Source organism: Anneissia japonica, unplaced genomic scaffold, assembly GCF_011630105.1.
Source record: "Anneissia japonica isolate Jap-2015-1 unplaced genomic scaffold, ASM1163010v1 scaffold288164_len509026_cov199, whole genome shotgun sequence".
Taxonomy (NCBI): domain Eukaryota; kingdom Metazoa; phylum Echinodermata; class Crinoidea; order Comatulida; family Comatulidae; genus Anneissia; species Anneissia japonica.
In genome coordinates, this window is record NW_022752067.1 from 426,168 (window position 1) to 443,669 (window position 17,502).

General features: G+C 31.8%; 1 protein-coding gene across 1 annotated transcript in view; it reads right to left on the reverse strand.

Moving 5' to 3' along the window:
• Positions 1-17,502, reverse strand: part of LOC117122074 (inner nuclear membrane protein Man1-like) — a 34,156-nt gene that overhangs the window by 15,169 nt on the left and 1,485 nt on the right. Inside the window, exons 2-6 of the mRNA XM_033267538.1 lie at positions 9,543-9,577; positions 8,055-8,124; positions 7,188-7,282; positions 5,595-5,680; positions 5,204-5,361 (exon numbers count right to left, since the gene is read on the reverse strand). Coding sequence (XP_033123429.1) covers positions 5,204-5,361; positions 5,595-5,680; positions 7,188-7,282; positions 8,055-8,124; positions 9,543-9,577 — 444 coding nt within the window. The remainder of the gene's footprint in view (positions 1-5,203; positions 5,362-5,594; positions 5,681-7,187; positions 7,283-8,054; positions 8,125-9,542; positions 9,578-17,502) is intronic.

The following is a 17,502-nucleotide window of genomic DNA, read 5'->3' on the forward strand; positions in this document are numbered from 1 at the left end:
TTCAAGCTCCCTCCTTTGTTTATTACATCTCCCTGGTTAGGCAAAGTAAAAAAATAATAATTTCTCGTCATAATATTCAAAAAAAAAAAAAGGAGAATTAGGGCACTTTTCTTTTTTCTTTTGGGAAACAGCTGACCTGTTTTCTCACTTTTACCAAGTAGACACATTGAAAGCAAATAAAAGCAGCACTAGAATGATTCATACCATATGTATTCCCAACCACGAATGATCGAGAGAATTTTACCAATGTGATTTAGCCAGATTTTCGTACATTTCGTAAAATAAAGAGGGGAAAAAAATTGGTGAGGCAGAGAAAATGGCGGTGCGAGGGGTTGAGAAACTAGTAATTTTTTTATTTGGCCTTAAAGAAACACAATTTAACAATAAAATCACAATTTATTCAAAAACCTCCGAAATGGAGAGCATAAAATATAGCAGACGTTCGACACAGGTAAGCATTCTTAACAGGTGTGACAGCGCCACTAAACACTTCTGGATATTGCCACTATATAAATATTTTGATTGATTGATTGGTTGAAGCAAATACAAAAAAAAAAAAAATAAACACATCAAAATGTAAATAAATTTAACATTTAAATAGTAAACTGTTTGCTTTGACCTCATTCATAAACTAGAATACTAAAATACAGTATATGAAGTAGTGTTCTGTGAACTACATTTAGTTTACTGCAAAATTAGATTCAAAATTTTCTAGTAAATAAATATAACATATAGTTTATTACTGTTAAAATAAATTATTAAAATAATTATTTACACCTTTAAGTTTTAAGTACTTTATTTTATGAGTCATTTTAATGTTCAATGTCACTAAATGTAGAAAGATTTTTCAAGATTTTATTAACACAGTTTCGGTTTACCATTGAAGAAAATTTAGTTCAGATAACAACTATGGTCAGACGTTTTTTATTAGTTTTACTCTAATTCACTAATTAGAACTGCTCATGTGGACTGACTGGATTGCCAAATGTGAATATTAAAAGTCAAGTGGCTTTCCATGATCACAACAGATAACATCAAGTAGGCGTTCAACAGTTAGGTAAATATACATTTTAATATAATAAGTTAGGGCCTGGCCTTGCAAAAATGCTAAATTACTGTGGTTGGCTGTTTGTGTGTATATTTTCAAATAGAAATTTGGCCTGAATAATATTAATAAAATGACATCAGAGTCCGTAATATATATTTTAACTGTACATTTTCTTTTCTTGTCATTTAGAATGAAGATTTTGTATCAAAAGAGAAATTGTATATAAAATGATATGTTCTTATTCTATACAAGATATAGTATGGCATACTCTATCTTCAGAAATATGAATGAATGAATGAACAAAATTTAGGACCGAGTATACAGTAACCAAGTTTCAACAAATGAGGCCCGCACAAGTAGGAAACATGCGGGATAAATTACCAAACTCTTTTGCAAGGAATTTCTTATAACAGTCCAATAAATGAATACTGCTGTAAACAGATGAATGAACACCATCCTAGACGGATTGTTGAAGGGTTAGCTATGTTTCAACAAATGAGGGCAGCATTCAAATATAAGTAGGTGACATGGAGGAACGGCATGACCAGTGTTTCAACTGAATAAACCCGAGTGTTCCAATCATGATACATTGTGACAGATAATCTCCTGACACACATGAAATGCTACATTATTAAAGTGATGTTTCCAATTTTAGGACAGCTACAGCTGAATTAAATCAACATCAATCCATAATAGGATAGATGGAAAGTATCATGGGAATCATGCAAGGCAATATGGGAATCTTGCAAGGCAATATGGGAATCATGCAAGGCATTATGGGAATCATGCAAGGCATTATGGGATACACACTATATAATATGTCTGTGTAAATCTGTCAAGAATATCAATTTTTTTTTTGACAAAAAAACTGTTGTATGCCCATATTTAGTCATGATGTGCCTATACAGTACAGGGTGATGTAATATTAACCATTTTAGGGAATGTCATATGTTTTGACAAAAAAATTGATAACACTTCTTTTTTTACTTTGTTATAGTATTGTTTTCTGCTGTGGTATTTTCATATCAATAGGTTATGGTTCCACAAGATTATTGGTTCTAATCCCAAAAGAATGCATCAAATCTGGTTGGTAGATATGTTTCAACTACTGACATAAATTTTGGTCTATTCTTTTTTAACTATTAAATCCATAACAATTCTAATCTAAGTGTTTCTTACTGATTTCTAAGTTTTTATTTTTCTATTATGATCTAAATTTAAATCTTGAGAAAATTTGGTCAGTAATTATAAACAAAACAACATACAGTATTCAGATTTTCTACAATCCTAGTATAATGAAGAGACAACCAAAACTAATATATATTTGTTAATGTATTCTGTTAATTTCATAACACAAAAAAGAATTTTAATAATGGTATATTGATTGCTAATAATAACTTGAATTGTATTTTATATGACTCAAATTTTTAATGGCTCTTTATATGAATTATTAAGACAAATTCATCCTCCCTTAAGGGTACTTTTGCACTGCAGCTCTTGGTAAGTGCTCGCTTGCTGTCCACATTATTGTAGGGGCTTACCATACTTTTGTTATTCATTGCTTTAAATCTATGGAAATCCTAATTTTCCCAATCTCCTGTTCTCAGTGTGCTGCGTTTTCCTAGAGTGACGCGATGAATTATTGTCCAGGAAAATCAGGAATTTCCTACGGGAACCCAAAGTTACAAAATCGTTTAAAAAAAATCTTTTGTTTTATGCATAAACATTGTAAAGTCCAAAACTCTGAGCAGTAGTTTCCATGTGCTAGATAGCCTAATGGCCATTTGATCATTCAAAATATGCATTATTCTTGTTGAAAATATAAACATCCTGTGATGTACTGTAATATGTAACCTAATTTGCATAGTCACACCCACCGATAAATTTACTAAAAAACCCTATTGTAAGATATTTCCTCCTTTAACTGTAAATAATGTAATTTACATATTTAAGCCCTGTCTAAACTATAAAATTGTATTTGACAAAAAGTTATGACAATGCATGCCTAAATATGGTTATGATGACATCACATCATGACCATATATAGGCACATCATGACTACATGTATATAAGGGCATACAACAGGTTTTTTTTTTTAAAGAAAAGTTGATAGTGTGGGTAGAGCTTATGATAACAGCTTAACCTAGATGCAAAGCAATACTTTCTGTGTTAATAGAATTGAACAACATAATTCAATATTGAAAATGAAAGCGTCACTATATTTCATACATTAATGGCTTTCAATGGAAAATTGGAATAAGAAAATATTTGTCTTTTCAATTAACAGATGCTCAAATCCTTCCATGTGACATGCCTAAATATGGTCATGATGACATCACACCATGACCATATATAGGCACATCATGACCATATATAGGCACATCATGACTATATATGGGCATACTGTACAACAGTTTTTTGTCAAATACAATTTCATTAGTCTGGAAAGAGCTACAAGACCATAAAATTTAATGCCTGGCAGTTGCAGACAATTCAACAATATTCGGAGTACAAAATGTGTAAGTCAACTAAAATCAAAATGTTAATGTGAATTTGAAAGCTTATTTGATCATATTTCATGAGAAATTTTATGTTTTACTTGAATGTTTGAGGTTTTGTCCAGGTTATCAAGCTTTCTTATATCACTTCTATACAGTAATAAGTACTTGAAATGATCTGCTAAAACATAATCACAAAGATGCTTATTTTTGATAGGCTGGCTAAAAAAACACAATCTTTATTCTCAAGATCATGTCCCCTATCTCTTTATTTTTGTCTTTTTATTTCTTTCTTCAGTGTCACTGCATTTTTATATAATCATTTTATATTTGAAAGGAATTAAATGTTTATTTGCATTAGATGGTAACTAATATGAGGTAGACAACGGCTGACATTGTAAAACAAAAAAAAAATCTCACTCCAGGTCATAAGTCGTCGAATGCATCCGTTAAAATTTGACGGTTATTTTTGAACAATGTAATGTAAACCTGTATTAGTCATCGCATAACGCATGAAAAAAACAGTCTTTAGATTTAAGCTAAGACTTTTGATTGGTTTAAATCTACAGTGATTGTAAATGTATATTTCTCTCCTGACAACATGTTCATTAGTATAAGTGCAAGCAAAGGCCAAGGATAGATTCTACAACAAATTCTAAAGATCGAGAAAGTGTTTTAGTTTGAGCAACATGATTTGTGATAATTAATTATCAACAAATGTTTTTACAGACCTGTTTTGGCAACTAGAAAAACTATTACCTTAACATACTGAAGAGAAATTTAATTTATCTAAATAAAAGAAAGACCATAAAGGTAAAATAGTCTGTAATGTTTTTTCATTCAATAAGTTTTGCCAACTTAATTCTTGACAATCAAAAGGATTATGCTCTGCCCAGATTATTAATCTTTTTAAATAAATTTTCTTTGACAATAAACTATTGTATGCCCATATACTGTACAGTTATGATGTGCCTATATGGTCATGATGACATCACTTTATGACCATAAATAGGCATATCATGACTATATATGGGCATACAGAAAATTTAATAATCTGGACTTAAATACAGCAACTTCATTTTTTTTTTGGCTCTACACAGACAGGAGAATTTCAGATGTAATCACCAAATACTCTTTCAGAAGCAGGAATACAAAACACACTTGAACCGAACAATATCAGAATAATGAGTGGCTAACAGGTGTTAGATTGAGCTGTCAACCTGTGAAACGCAGCTCCCATGGGGCACGCTCAGTAGTCGATATCACATTATATGTATTGATGTTTTCAATTTGCATACAACATAATCATACAATCGTCTATTCCCAACATGCTTTTTAAATTGATCTTCAAAACAATTCGGTAATCACTGATTTCTTGGTCACATGATTTTGCTTGAATGTTTTTATACTTGAAAGTGAATTAAGAATGTTATAATAACAACAACAAGAACAACAACAACAACAACAACAACAACAACAACAACAACAACAACATCATAATAATACTACTACATATGATTCACAGTAATATTTTGATTTTCATAGGAAGGGAAGTAAGAAGACTTGGGAGCTAATCTCCACTAGTGCACACACACTGTCAACATTCACCAGAGAGGGCGCTGGTAGGAAATAATAACACCTGTACTATTAGGCTCACCTGAACCAAGCAGGAACAGACGGAAGAATACATAGTAGATGGAACGCAGGATACGGCACTTCAGTGGCATGATGGGATACAAAGATTCTAACCAGGAGACATTCTCCATTTTGAAGTCCTCTGCCACATAGCCTAGTGCTCCTTCGTCATTATAAACTCTGGCATAAATATAAAATATTTGTTATGAATCATACATTAAATCATGAATGGACATCGATCAAAGTTAAAGAGACAACTGGAGTAGAATACTGTGTAAGTCTAATTCTATGAAAATATATATAACATGATCATTATCATAAAAATGCACACATTGAATAGCTAAGAGAGCTAAAACCTTTGCATAATGTTTATCACTTTGTATGCAACATTTAAACTTTAAGCTTTGACATACCTTATGCCCCATTCTGGATGAATAATAATATGCTTCAACATATCCTCAAAGTGCAGGAAAGCACCCCTACTTCCCTCAGGTGTTTTCTGAAAAGCAAATATATTTTTTCAATTTTGTCTATCGCCAGGCACTGCTTGCATTGTAACAATAGTAATGACAGCATTATTATTATTATTATTATTATTATTATTATTATAGGTATTGTATTGGTATTGTAGTATCTATGATGATTACAATAACATTAGCAATAGCACTAACAACACAACTTTTAATAAACTTGTGCATTATTACAACAGGCATGAACAAGCACAGAAACTTTAGAGCCTATACACACAAAAAAAGACATACAAAAAAATACACAGTATATATATATAAGTATTACTAGATTATGGAAAACAGAAAAACAAAGTATGAATGAAAAAGATTACTTAACAACATTAAATTGATATAATTATTTATAATATTGACTGAAGATTGAAGAGATAAAAAACAAAGAAAGAAGTTAAGCGCATAAACTACTATATAAATTAAATTATAAATTATGTTCATCCGAAAATATTAAAATAATTAAACCCTTCCAATAAGAAAAAAAATCATCAAAAAATTTAATTTAAAAAAAAAGTAATACATAAGATTACAGTACAGTAGATTTCTTTTAAAGGTTATTGATAAAATGTTATTTGTAGTTGTGGTTTTTAAAGAGGAAACTAACAGAATAGCTTCCTCCTTCACTTAAACAATTATCAATGATACAGAGATGATTTCATTAGACTGTCTGGTGAGTTCATACAACTGACTAGTTTGGAGTTTAGTGTCCCAAAGTGAAGTCAAAACTGGTTAATTTTGGATCACATACCACACTACACATCCTTTTAAATTATTATTACATTTCTAACTAATTTTGCAAGAATACAACCAATGCTAGCATCTCTCAGGGTCATTTTTTAAAAATTTTAAATTTCAATAAAAAATACTAAGAACGTATTTATTTGCTTTTGCTTATGTCAGGATCTAATGTATATCTTGTGAACAGATTTCTTTTTATGCCTAAAAACAAAGCTTCCAGATTTTTCAAGAATAAAAAATGAAATCATAATCTATCGTCCACAAATTATTCTGAAAAACATATTATCTTTAATATTATAATAATAATAATAATAACAATAATAATAATAATAATAATAATAATAACAATAATAATAATTATTACTATTATTAGTATTACTATTACTATTTTTATTACTATTTATCATTATTATTAATATTAGTGATAGCTTAAGCTTCTATATATGCCATAAACCATAGCTAAAAATGTCATAAGCTAGAGCCAGTGAAGAAGTAGCCTTCAACAATTAGGTTTGCTCTAAAACAGAAGATGCAAATGAACAAAATTAAAATCAATTAAAATTTTATCGCAGTGTGTAATTTTTGAAACACCATTATAATATAAATCCCAAATATTTAAAAATTATTATTTATAAATATTTAAATGAATAAAATAAAATATTAGGTAAATTCATCATAAAAAATAAATGAGACTATAACTCCACCCTGCCTGAATGATTTTGATACCTGGATTTAGTTTATACTTACTTCAAGTTCTGCTTTTAAGTATCTGCTAGCATCACTTAAGGACATATTGTATTGCTGAGAAAATTCTCCAACTCCAGTCCCACAAAGGTGGTTGCCTATGTAATCACAATATACACAGAGATTATTACAGTAGCAACAAAAAAATAAAATTATTAATGCATCATAATGGTAAAGAGAATATATGACTGGTTTGCCATCTCAAGACCAGCATATTTTTAACTGAGTAATTAAGGATGTGAGAGTACAGAGAAGCCGTAATACTTTTCTTCATAACATTGGCAATAGTAAGTAGGTTCCGGTAGATGACCTGTCATTGGTTAGTGTAAACGGCCAAAAATACGACTCACTTTGCCAAACATCACAGGTTCGATGTGCAGGACGCATTCAACGTTGAACAACCCAAGTACTGTACACATCAGAATCGCTGGTGTAAACACCAAATTCCAGATTATAGGTTTTCCTGACGCCTAATGCAGCTGTGGTCAGGTAGGCCTGCTGTAACCTTTGCTGGCAACAGGCTAGGCCATGACACTTTTCAAATTAAACCTTCTGGGCTTCCGTAGACTGAACAAATTGCTGATACAATTCACATAATTTTGAAAAAGTCTGCAGGTACATTGCTTCAATATTAACAATATTTTTAGCTCCATCAAAACTCAAGGAAATCGAGCCAAGTGATAATCACAATCGCAACAAAAATTGAGATTGGTATTTGAACCAACGTTTGTACCAGTGTAAAATGGGTGCAATTGGGATCAACCTGGACTTTTTTCGTTCGATGTGAATGGAAATGCATCCGGGATCGCTCCGGAATTAACGTGTGTTTATTCTAACCTTGGCAGTGTAAAAATGGTATAAGGTACTTACCAGCTACATTTCCCAGACCCTTGTTGAGAATATGAACCATTGCTACTATGTGATTCCCTTTGAAACCGCACTATGAAAAAAAAAATGTAATAAAACATAAATAAAAATTCTAAGCACTTTGAGATAATGACAATCTGGGTGGTCCATAAAGAAAAAGCTCCTTATATTTATCCAGGTAATCTTAGAAGTTCAGCTGATATTCAGCAGCCTCTATTAAATACTCAGAGATGCTTTATTGGCAGGATTTCAACATAGGCTAGCTTTTGCAAGAATTGAACTCTTAGGACTGGTAGGAGTGATCACTAAAGTCCAAGTCCTGACATGCCTAAATATAGTCATGATGCTGTCATCACACCATTACCATATACATAAGCATATCATGACAATGGGCATACAACAGGTTTTTTTGTCAAAGAAAATTTTATAATCTGGACAGAGCTTTATATATCTTTAAGTGGATGTAACTGTAATGCTAGAGCATAAAATTATGAAACAGGATAAAACATTTGAGAAAAACAAAATCACAACCCGGAAAAAAATACTTATAATGACTGAAGTAAAATGGGAATATTAATGTTACTTTCAGTTTACTTTCACTTTATTCATTGAAGATCAAGATTGCATAATTATCTGTCATTATTAGTACACAACTTACAAGGACTCTCTTTCTCCCAATGGAATGATGCTTCCCTATGGATTGTATAAGACTGACCTTTAATAGGAAAAATTGGGGAGATTTTAGATAGGGAAGGTTGGGACAGGCTTTAGAACAGGGAATGCTGTGATCGTTTATTTAAGAAATACTGTATAAATGTTTGATAAGAAATGTTAATACGGAATGTTTTAAGGATAGACATTTGATAGGGAATGTTTTGATAAACCCTTGATAGGGAATGTTGGGATTTAGCTTCCATAGGTAATGTTCAGATAGCAGCCTAAAGCAATGCTGGGTCAAACCTTTAATAGGAATTGTTAAAACAGACTTTTTATATGGATTACAACAGTACAATAAACAATAATGAAAAAAATGATACTATAATTTTAAGATAGGAAATGTTAGAATTACCTTTAGGAATATAATATAAACTTTTCATAAATATTCTTGGGAAGTATTTTTGAACGAAATATTAGAAACAAAATAGACTTTTGATCGATAATGTGGGAATTTACTTTCAATTTACATTCAGCCTGTGTTGAATCATGGATGCTATATAAAGATATCTTTGATTAAATGGAAAACCGAGAAATGAATCATGAAGTACAGTATCAATAACGTCTTTATTACCACAGTGTGCAGTAATAACATTATCATAAAACTTTGTTCAATTTTAGAGAGAAAGTCTCTGTAGAATCATTTTCATACTACAATTATACATGTGGACTATTCCATTTTTCAGAAAGGGAAATTCCTTCAATGACAAAAAAAGGGTGTACTTATGATACTTTACATACAGCAAAAAGATTATGTTAAAAAGTAATGGAAATTACCAGAGATTTGGGATTTTCACATATCTGTAGCACAGCTGAAAAAAAAAATTAAGTTTGTTAGTTATGAAATCATACATCAAAACTTTTTCTCTTTGCTTTCAAAGAGAAAAGTAACTTACATTCTTAAAATACTGGTATATAAAAAAGTAGGCCTATAGCATAAATATTTAGCATAAACAATACTGTACTAAGAACAATGTAAGCTATTTATTTGCAACATTAAGAAGAAATCTCTTAGAAAATAATGTTATAAAATAGAATGTTTATCATTATAAAAAAAAACATGACATTACACTAAAAAGAGGTACGGTACAGTAGATACAACTAGGGCCGTATCCTACTCTACATCAGAACTGAGTAACGTTGTAAAAAAAAATTATACTGGCACGCTGCACACCAAAGATCACACAGGCTGCATCCTACTCTACCTCAGACTTGAGAAACATTGGAAAAATAATTTATGACATAAAAATGTAGAATGTGTCAATCCCAAGCATGAGACAGGATACAACATTTTAATGTGTTTCCTCTGAATGATCATTTATAATAAATTAGAAGGGGAAAAAAACCAAAGTCCTGTTTTGGCAAAATTTCAATAATAATACTCATAAAATAATCAAAACAGACTTGAAGGAATGAAAAATATATAGGAAAAAACCTACTGTAAAACATATTTATTTGCAAATATGTGCAAATTTACAGCAGCAGTTGTACAGTAGAATGAAGTACAGTAAAATGAGACTTTTTTAAACCTAGTTTAGGGAACCCGTCGCCCCCTAAAAATTATGATTTTGGATAATAACAATAACATTTTATTTTTGGCCAATTAGCGCCCCCACCACCACGGAAATTGGTAATAAAATTTAAAAAAAAAAAAGAAGTTGATCGTTATTTTCATTACGATCGCTGCTGCTGTGAAATCTCAAAAATAAGATATGTATATTTCTTCCCAACTATATACCATATATCCTTGAATAAGCACCGCAGTGTTTATACAATTTTTGGAGGCTTCAGTGCAGCGCTTATTAAAAAAATATTCGTACTTATTCACTTATTTGGAGGTTTACGGTAATTTTAACCATCTCATTACTCTCCTGTCTGTTTACATTCACCAATAAAATTATATTTTTATTTTCTCCACCGTCTGGATGTTTTTGGTAAAACTATTTGCTACAAGAAAAGAAAATTTTTATTTTTATTTGGCCCACTTCTGATATTAAAAAAAAAAAATAGGTACAAAACAAGCTATAAAAAGAGTCTCGCCTAAGTAAAATGACAAACTCACAAGACAAAAATTTATGGACTGAACACTATCCCTAAAGCTGGGCGTTCGCTGCATTGTAGAACAAATCCAACGCCGCCCCTTATAAGCGCTTGACTACGCAACGCTGTCTGCTAATTGTTGTTAGCACTCTGAATGGATCATTATTAAAAATTACCTGCCTCGTGTACGTCGTGGCATTGCGTTCTCCATAGAATTGCATCTGCCGACACAAATAAGTGCTTGGTTTTACTCTCACTTCCAATGGGAAAAGCATAAACATGGAGAAGCAACCAGGACATACATACAGTATGATACATACTTCAATGTAAACAATGTGCCACCTAATTCCAAAGGCACGGTTGAAATATATGTGAGCCTATTGTACTTGTTGCTGCGAAGCAGCCAATTCATATTCTTGACAGCAATATGACTTCTGAAAGGTCATTGTTTGTCAAAAAACAAGGGCCTAAGACGACTGAAAAGCGGAGTTTCCTTCTTTCGTTCTGCCGGGTAAAATCAATTACTTTAGGCGACGTTTGTAGACTAACCAACACATACCAAAGTCCGCATGTCGCGCTAGCCTTATCCTACTCTAGGCCTAGACCAGCTAGGAAGGTATAGGCCTAGCCTTGAAGGGACGAAGGTCCCAATGAAAAACAACGTCGCTCCTTGATAGCTAACATTGTCTATTTAACATCACAATAATTCATTATTAGACCTATAGTTGTTTTTTGAATTGTACTCCACAAATCTCAGCCGATACCTCGCACAACTCGAGTAACATCTCGTATCTATTGTCGTGCCGTCATGGCTCTCTGGCTCACACTTGCGATGTCTCGCACTTGTGATCAAATAACACGCTGGCTCGCACTTTGGCAACACTCTTTGGCAGTCAACAATGAAAAATTACGACTTTGTTACCCAATGAGAAGTGTTCTAATATAGACAATGGGTCGTGTCTCATATTATTTTTTATATTTTTATTATTCATTATTTTCACTTGACTCGCATAAATAATTTTGTTCGAAGAAGATTTATATGCAGTTGTACTTTGCAGCACTTCACTTAGTTTTTTAGCAGTGTTGTATTCTTAAAATTTCCTAATACAGAAAGGTAAAATTAATTTTCTCAATGATTCTACAAAATAAATATCAGGAAGTTTTTTTCAAACAGCTGAAAAAACCTTTGAATATTTGTGTTGTAAACACATCTCAAGAAACGAAGGCTGACAGGCGAGTGAACATGTGACTGAGCAGCGGAGGGGATGCAACGTCACTATAGTAATGAATCTTTTCCATGTTAATTGCATCTGTTGGCAAATTCACAAAATGTGTAAGCTTTTCTCAAACTGCTCAGTCACAGAAGAAATGCATAAACAAGAACACATCAACACAAAACATAGATTTCAGTCCTGTCCAGACTATCACATTTTATGTGACATACCTAAATATGGTCATGATGACATCATGACATATTATATAGGCACATCGTCATGACTACATACATTTTATAATCTAGATCTCTTTAGAGTACATATTTTTAAGTGCTATCTTTTAGACTATTTATGTATTATTATTAAAAAGAGTATAAATACTGTAGGAATTCATAAATACAGCGGTTTACTGTATTCATTTAAATATCTAGCTCAATATGTAGAAAAAATATTTACTATTAAATTAGACTGTCATCCAAACTTAAAAGGTCAGGTCATTAATGGTTTCATAAGCATACTTAACTATTAATGTTATTGAATTTGAACACACAACTTCCATGTCCAGACTATCAAATTTTATTTGACATGACAAAATCATGTGACATACCTAAATATGGTAAAGATGACATCACATAATGACCATATATAGGCAAATAATGACTATATATGGGCATTAACAGTTTTTTGTCAAAGAAAATTTCATAGTGCGGACAGAGCTTTGCAGGTATTGGATTCGTCTGTAGATTTTGAAAGGTCAGTTAAACTATTCCTGGGGTAGTTAAAACATTATTTCCAGGACAGTTTAAACATTCCCAGGGTAGTTTAAACCAGTCTTGGTGAAGTTTAAACTATTATCAGGAAAGTATAAACCATTCCCAATGTAATAAACAGTAGGTTAAAAATTATTCTCAGGGTACCAACCATTCAAACCATTCCCAGGGTTATTGAAACTTCATGGATTCACACATCTCAGGGTTATTCCAATTAATAATAAGTTTCTAGAAGTTACGATAAATATCAATCCCAGTTTTTGAGCTCTATGGTAGAAAGACTAGAGTATCATCAAGAAGCTGGTGTTATGTATTTACCTCTACAACTAGCTCTACAGAGGTTTACTGTGTTTAAAGAGCAAATTTTATGAAGCAGTTGAAAAGGTACATTAAATTTAATGTAGTGAATGTTTATAAAGTAGTAAAATATAATTAGTTTTGCTATGTAATGTTGAAAGAAGGACCTGACTATGAGAAAAAGCAGATCCGAATTTCTAAATGTTCATAAAAATTCACAGTTCATATACTGTGGACAGCATAGAAAGCTCCGAGAGTAAATTTCCAATGTAATGCACTCTTCAATCAGTGTCCTTAAACGCTGCTAAGCTGAATTTTCTACAGGAGTGGAACAAAATGGGCGCGAGGTCTGAAGCAAATTTGCAGGCAAATGTTTTATTTAAATGGTGAAAATTTGACATTACAGCATGCTAAATGTCTTCATTCAATACTTTTAAACTGCACTAGATTTAATTTTTATTTTTTATTTATAAATTTTTTTTTTTTAGTAGTGTATGAAACTGACAGGTGCTGATAATAAAAAATAAGTACAATATTTTTTCATTAGTATACAGCATTAATATAATTGTTGAACAATCTATTTAAATTAAAGTGTACTACCTGTGGATGTTAAATTTTCATGCTCTATTTACAAATTTTGACTTCCAGGATCTTAATGTACAGTACATCACTTTGAATAATAGTAACACCATCCTCTATTATTCAGAGTTAAAAAATTTACAATACTAAAAAACCATGAAATGGACCTGGTCCCTTTAATTAGGCTAGGAAATCTAGTTCTGTGAAACATCCAAAATTAACTTTCTCTATAGCAACAGCTGCTAGGGTCCATGAGGCATAAATCAACGTGGCTCAATCTAGGACTTCCAGAATCATTGAATAATGATGTCATTTTAACACAAGATGTGCACTACCAAACATACTGTATTGTATTTGTTATATTTTTACATGTACAAATATTATTATATTCTTATGTGACTGTAACAAGAAACACCTGTCAATGGGGCACACTGTACAGTATTGGTGGTAGTATTAATCTGCTGTATGATGGCAAAATAATACAGTATTACAGTATCTATAGTATATTCATTTCATAACAAATTTTCTGGCCAAAAATATACTTCCAATGAAAAGTTCCAAATTACATATGTACTGTATGTTGTTTATTACTTTTGGTTCTATTTTAAACGTGCATACAGGCTTTTATGTTTATACACTACAGTATGAGTTACATTTTATAATTTACCAATATTTAACAAAGTTTTAGAAACACTAGTTTTTTAATTTGTATATTAATTATTGTCTCAAACTTTAAATGTTTAGAAGATGGAAACAATATGGTTCATACGTGGTTCCTTCTTTGACATCCCTACCTCTTTGTAGGCCTATTCACATTTTTATTTATTTATTTATTTACAATTACGGTACATTTTTTTTAAATTCGCATTTTCATTACAAAAAAATAAAAAATTGAGATACTACTGTATAACTCCAAATTTTTAATTGTACCTGTATGGGCCATATCATTTTCCATATTTATATTTGTTACTTTTCTTGTTATATTTTTGATGTTTATATATATTTCTGTATCTGTGAATGGTTACACCCAAACAGAATTTCTGTTTTTTGGACAATTTAATAATCTTGAATCTTACTGTATTTAGGAAGAGAAAAACTAACATTATTTAATTACTTTTAATATTTAAACTTTAGCATCAAATAGGATTGCTCTGCCCAATAAAACTAAATTAAATTACAGAGTATTACTACAGGCCTACTGCCATCTACCAAAGTTGGTGGTTTATTATAGGGAACATAAATATTTTCTTATTCCACCCAGCAGGAATCTCATGATTGGCTCATGGTCCTGTATCCTACCTCAACCATGTGATGCTTCGGATCAATGCCTGATCCACAGACGGGAGAAAATAACGTCTACACGCATATGGTACAACATTAGAGTAAACATAAAGAAAAGGGTAGAGACCCCATGGTAGGAGAAACTGGATATCATGCAGCTTTGACTAGACATCAAGTTCATAGGCTTATATGCAGTGGAGTCTAAGGTCGCTTTTGATTTACCTCACTAGCAATACCGCTGAAGAAGTTGAGAGTGCTTTATGGTCCCAATGGAACTGGCTGCTCCAACTGGAGCACACATCATCCCAACATTCTTTGTATTAAATACAGTTAGAAAAAAAATGATAATTTATATTTAAAAAATTTATTTCTGGTACAGTTTGTAACCTTTAACACTTTAAAAACAGCAGTTTGCTTGCGATTATTTGATGACAATTTGTGCAAAACAGGCAACCATTCTAACTCTCTGGGAGGGTACATGAAACAGGTTTTTCCAATACCAGCCTACAATACTGTACCAGTAAGCCAATAAGTACTCAGTCAAAAGCCTTGTAATTAACATTGCAACTGCTATACAGTTATACACAATGTTGGATTTGGTTGTATCATGGAGGTACTTATTCCTCCATGGTTATCATTTCAGATAATACGATAATGAAATATTGGAGCACATGTGAATATACTGTAGCTTTGTGATTATGTTTGCCTTTTTCAACCTTGGTTCAATTTCTCTCATACAGTAGGCAGACCTTTTTTCTCATCACTATAAACAGTTCCACTCACTAAGCTTCATAAAGATTTACTTGCTGTTAGATGAGAAAGAAATACATAACATTAAAAAAAAAAAAGTACAATAAGTTGAAAAACAATGATGCAAAACTATAGTGTACAGCCTGCTTTGCCTTATCAGTATACCAGATGGATCAATGAAATTAAATGTAACAAAAAAAGTTCTATTTTGTTAAGAATGCCCTTTATTTGATTACATAAAAGACAATAATTAATACAGTTAGGATCATTATTCACTGTAAGCTTTTTTTTTGTCACACTAAAAAAGATACTAGCTGTACTGTATGATATACAATTCAGTAGGCTCTCTTATTCTACATAGAGCTGGAAAGAGAACCACCCTAATTACAGATGTACAGATTGTCTGATGTCACCATTATTGGCATACGGTAATTTTTAGATAATACGGTCTCTATACTAAAGAATAATCTTGTGTTTCAAAGCTCTTTAAATGTTTAGTTTGATTTTATCATGTCGCAGCAGCATGTCAACTCCAAAATATCTGTAAGAATAGCTTTCCCTTTCATCCGTTTCCAGGTCTAACCTAATTGAACCAAGACAAACCCAAACCCTTTCCTGACACTGCTGGCTTTCTTGAATTCAATGACTGAGACTAACAATTTTGCACAAGAAATGGTAAACTTTAAAGGCCTACTGTACTCTACAAATGTGAATTCATCGTTACCTTATGACAGGCTAAAACGCAGGTAAAATGTTAGCCCATTGATACTAGAATAAACTGCACAAGATTTTTTTTTATACAGTACATCTGTATTTGAACAGATGTTGTAGCCACCATGTATAGTATTTCCATTTTTTATTGTCCAAAAAATCATTTCATTTCAAAATTATACTCTGCTTAACGAAAAAATACCTGGTTGGTACTGTACAGTATGAAAGACAAACATTGGGTTAGAAATTTGGTTTTTATGTGGATTTTAGATTTATTAAGCCCATTAAATGTTCAAAGTTGTTAATTTTTTTTTTCCATTTTGACTTGAATGCATTTTGCACTATACAAAATTGACATTTCACTATTACATTATTAAAGTACAGTATTTTCGTACGTACAGTATTAAACCATGTTTAATTGAAGGCAACTATCCCAAGGTGCTTAAATAATACAAAATAAATAAATTAAACCACTTTTGAAAAAGAAAAATAATGTCTAAAATTTGATTCACAGAAACTTCAAAAGTGCCGGTTCTAATAATACTAGTAGGTCAATTTTCGCTAAATTTGAAATGAACATTTCTGAGAAGCTGGCAACTACCACTGGAGGGCATACAGAGGCCTAGGCAATTCGCTCTACGTAGTTACCAGTGTTTTACTGTGCTCTGTGCACGCCCTTGTTGTAGGCCAAGGCTAGTCTTTGAAAAAAAAAGCCACAAAAAAAAGTAGCCTAGGGGCACATAAAAGCGGCATTGTTTGTGGTTGTCAAGTATGTGTCTGGGGGGAAGGGGGGTAGTAAGCACTTTGTTGTCGTCTGGCAGTTGGCCTTGTAAGAGTACTGTATGTCCAGTAGAGTAAATCGATGGAGGAATGATGGGATGGGTCATGAGCTAAAGATAAAAATGAAAAGTAATCTACGAAATATGATGCCATGTTACAGTAGATAAGACCTATCCTAGTTTACAGTTATAAATTTGACAACACAAAAAGCTGCTAGATAAGACTTGTCCCAGAAAGTTCACTAAAAAGTCATTCCAGTGAAGTGCCAACATTGAAAGCCTACTGTAGATGATGTACTGTAGCCTAAAAACAAAA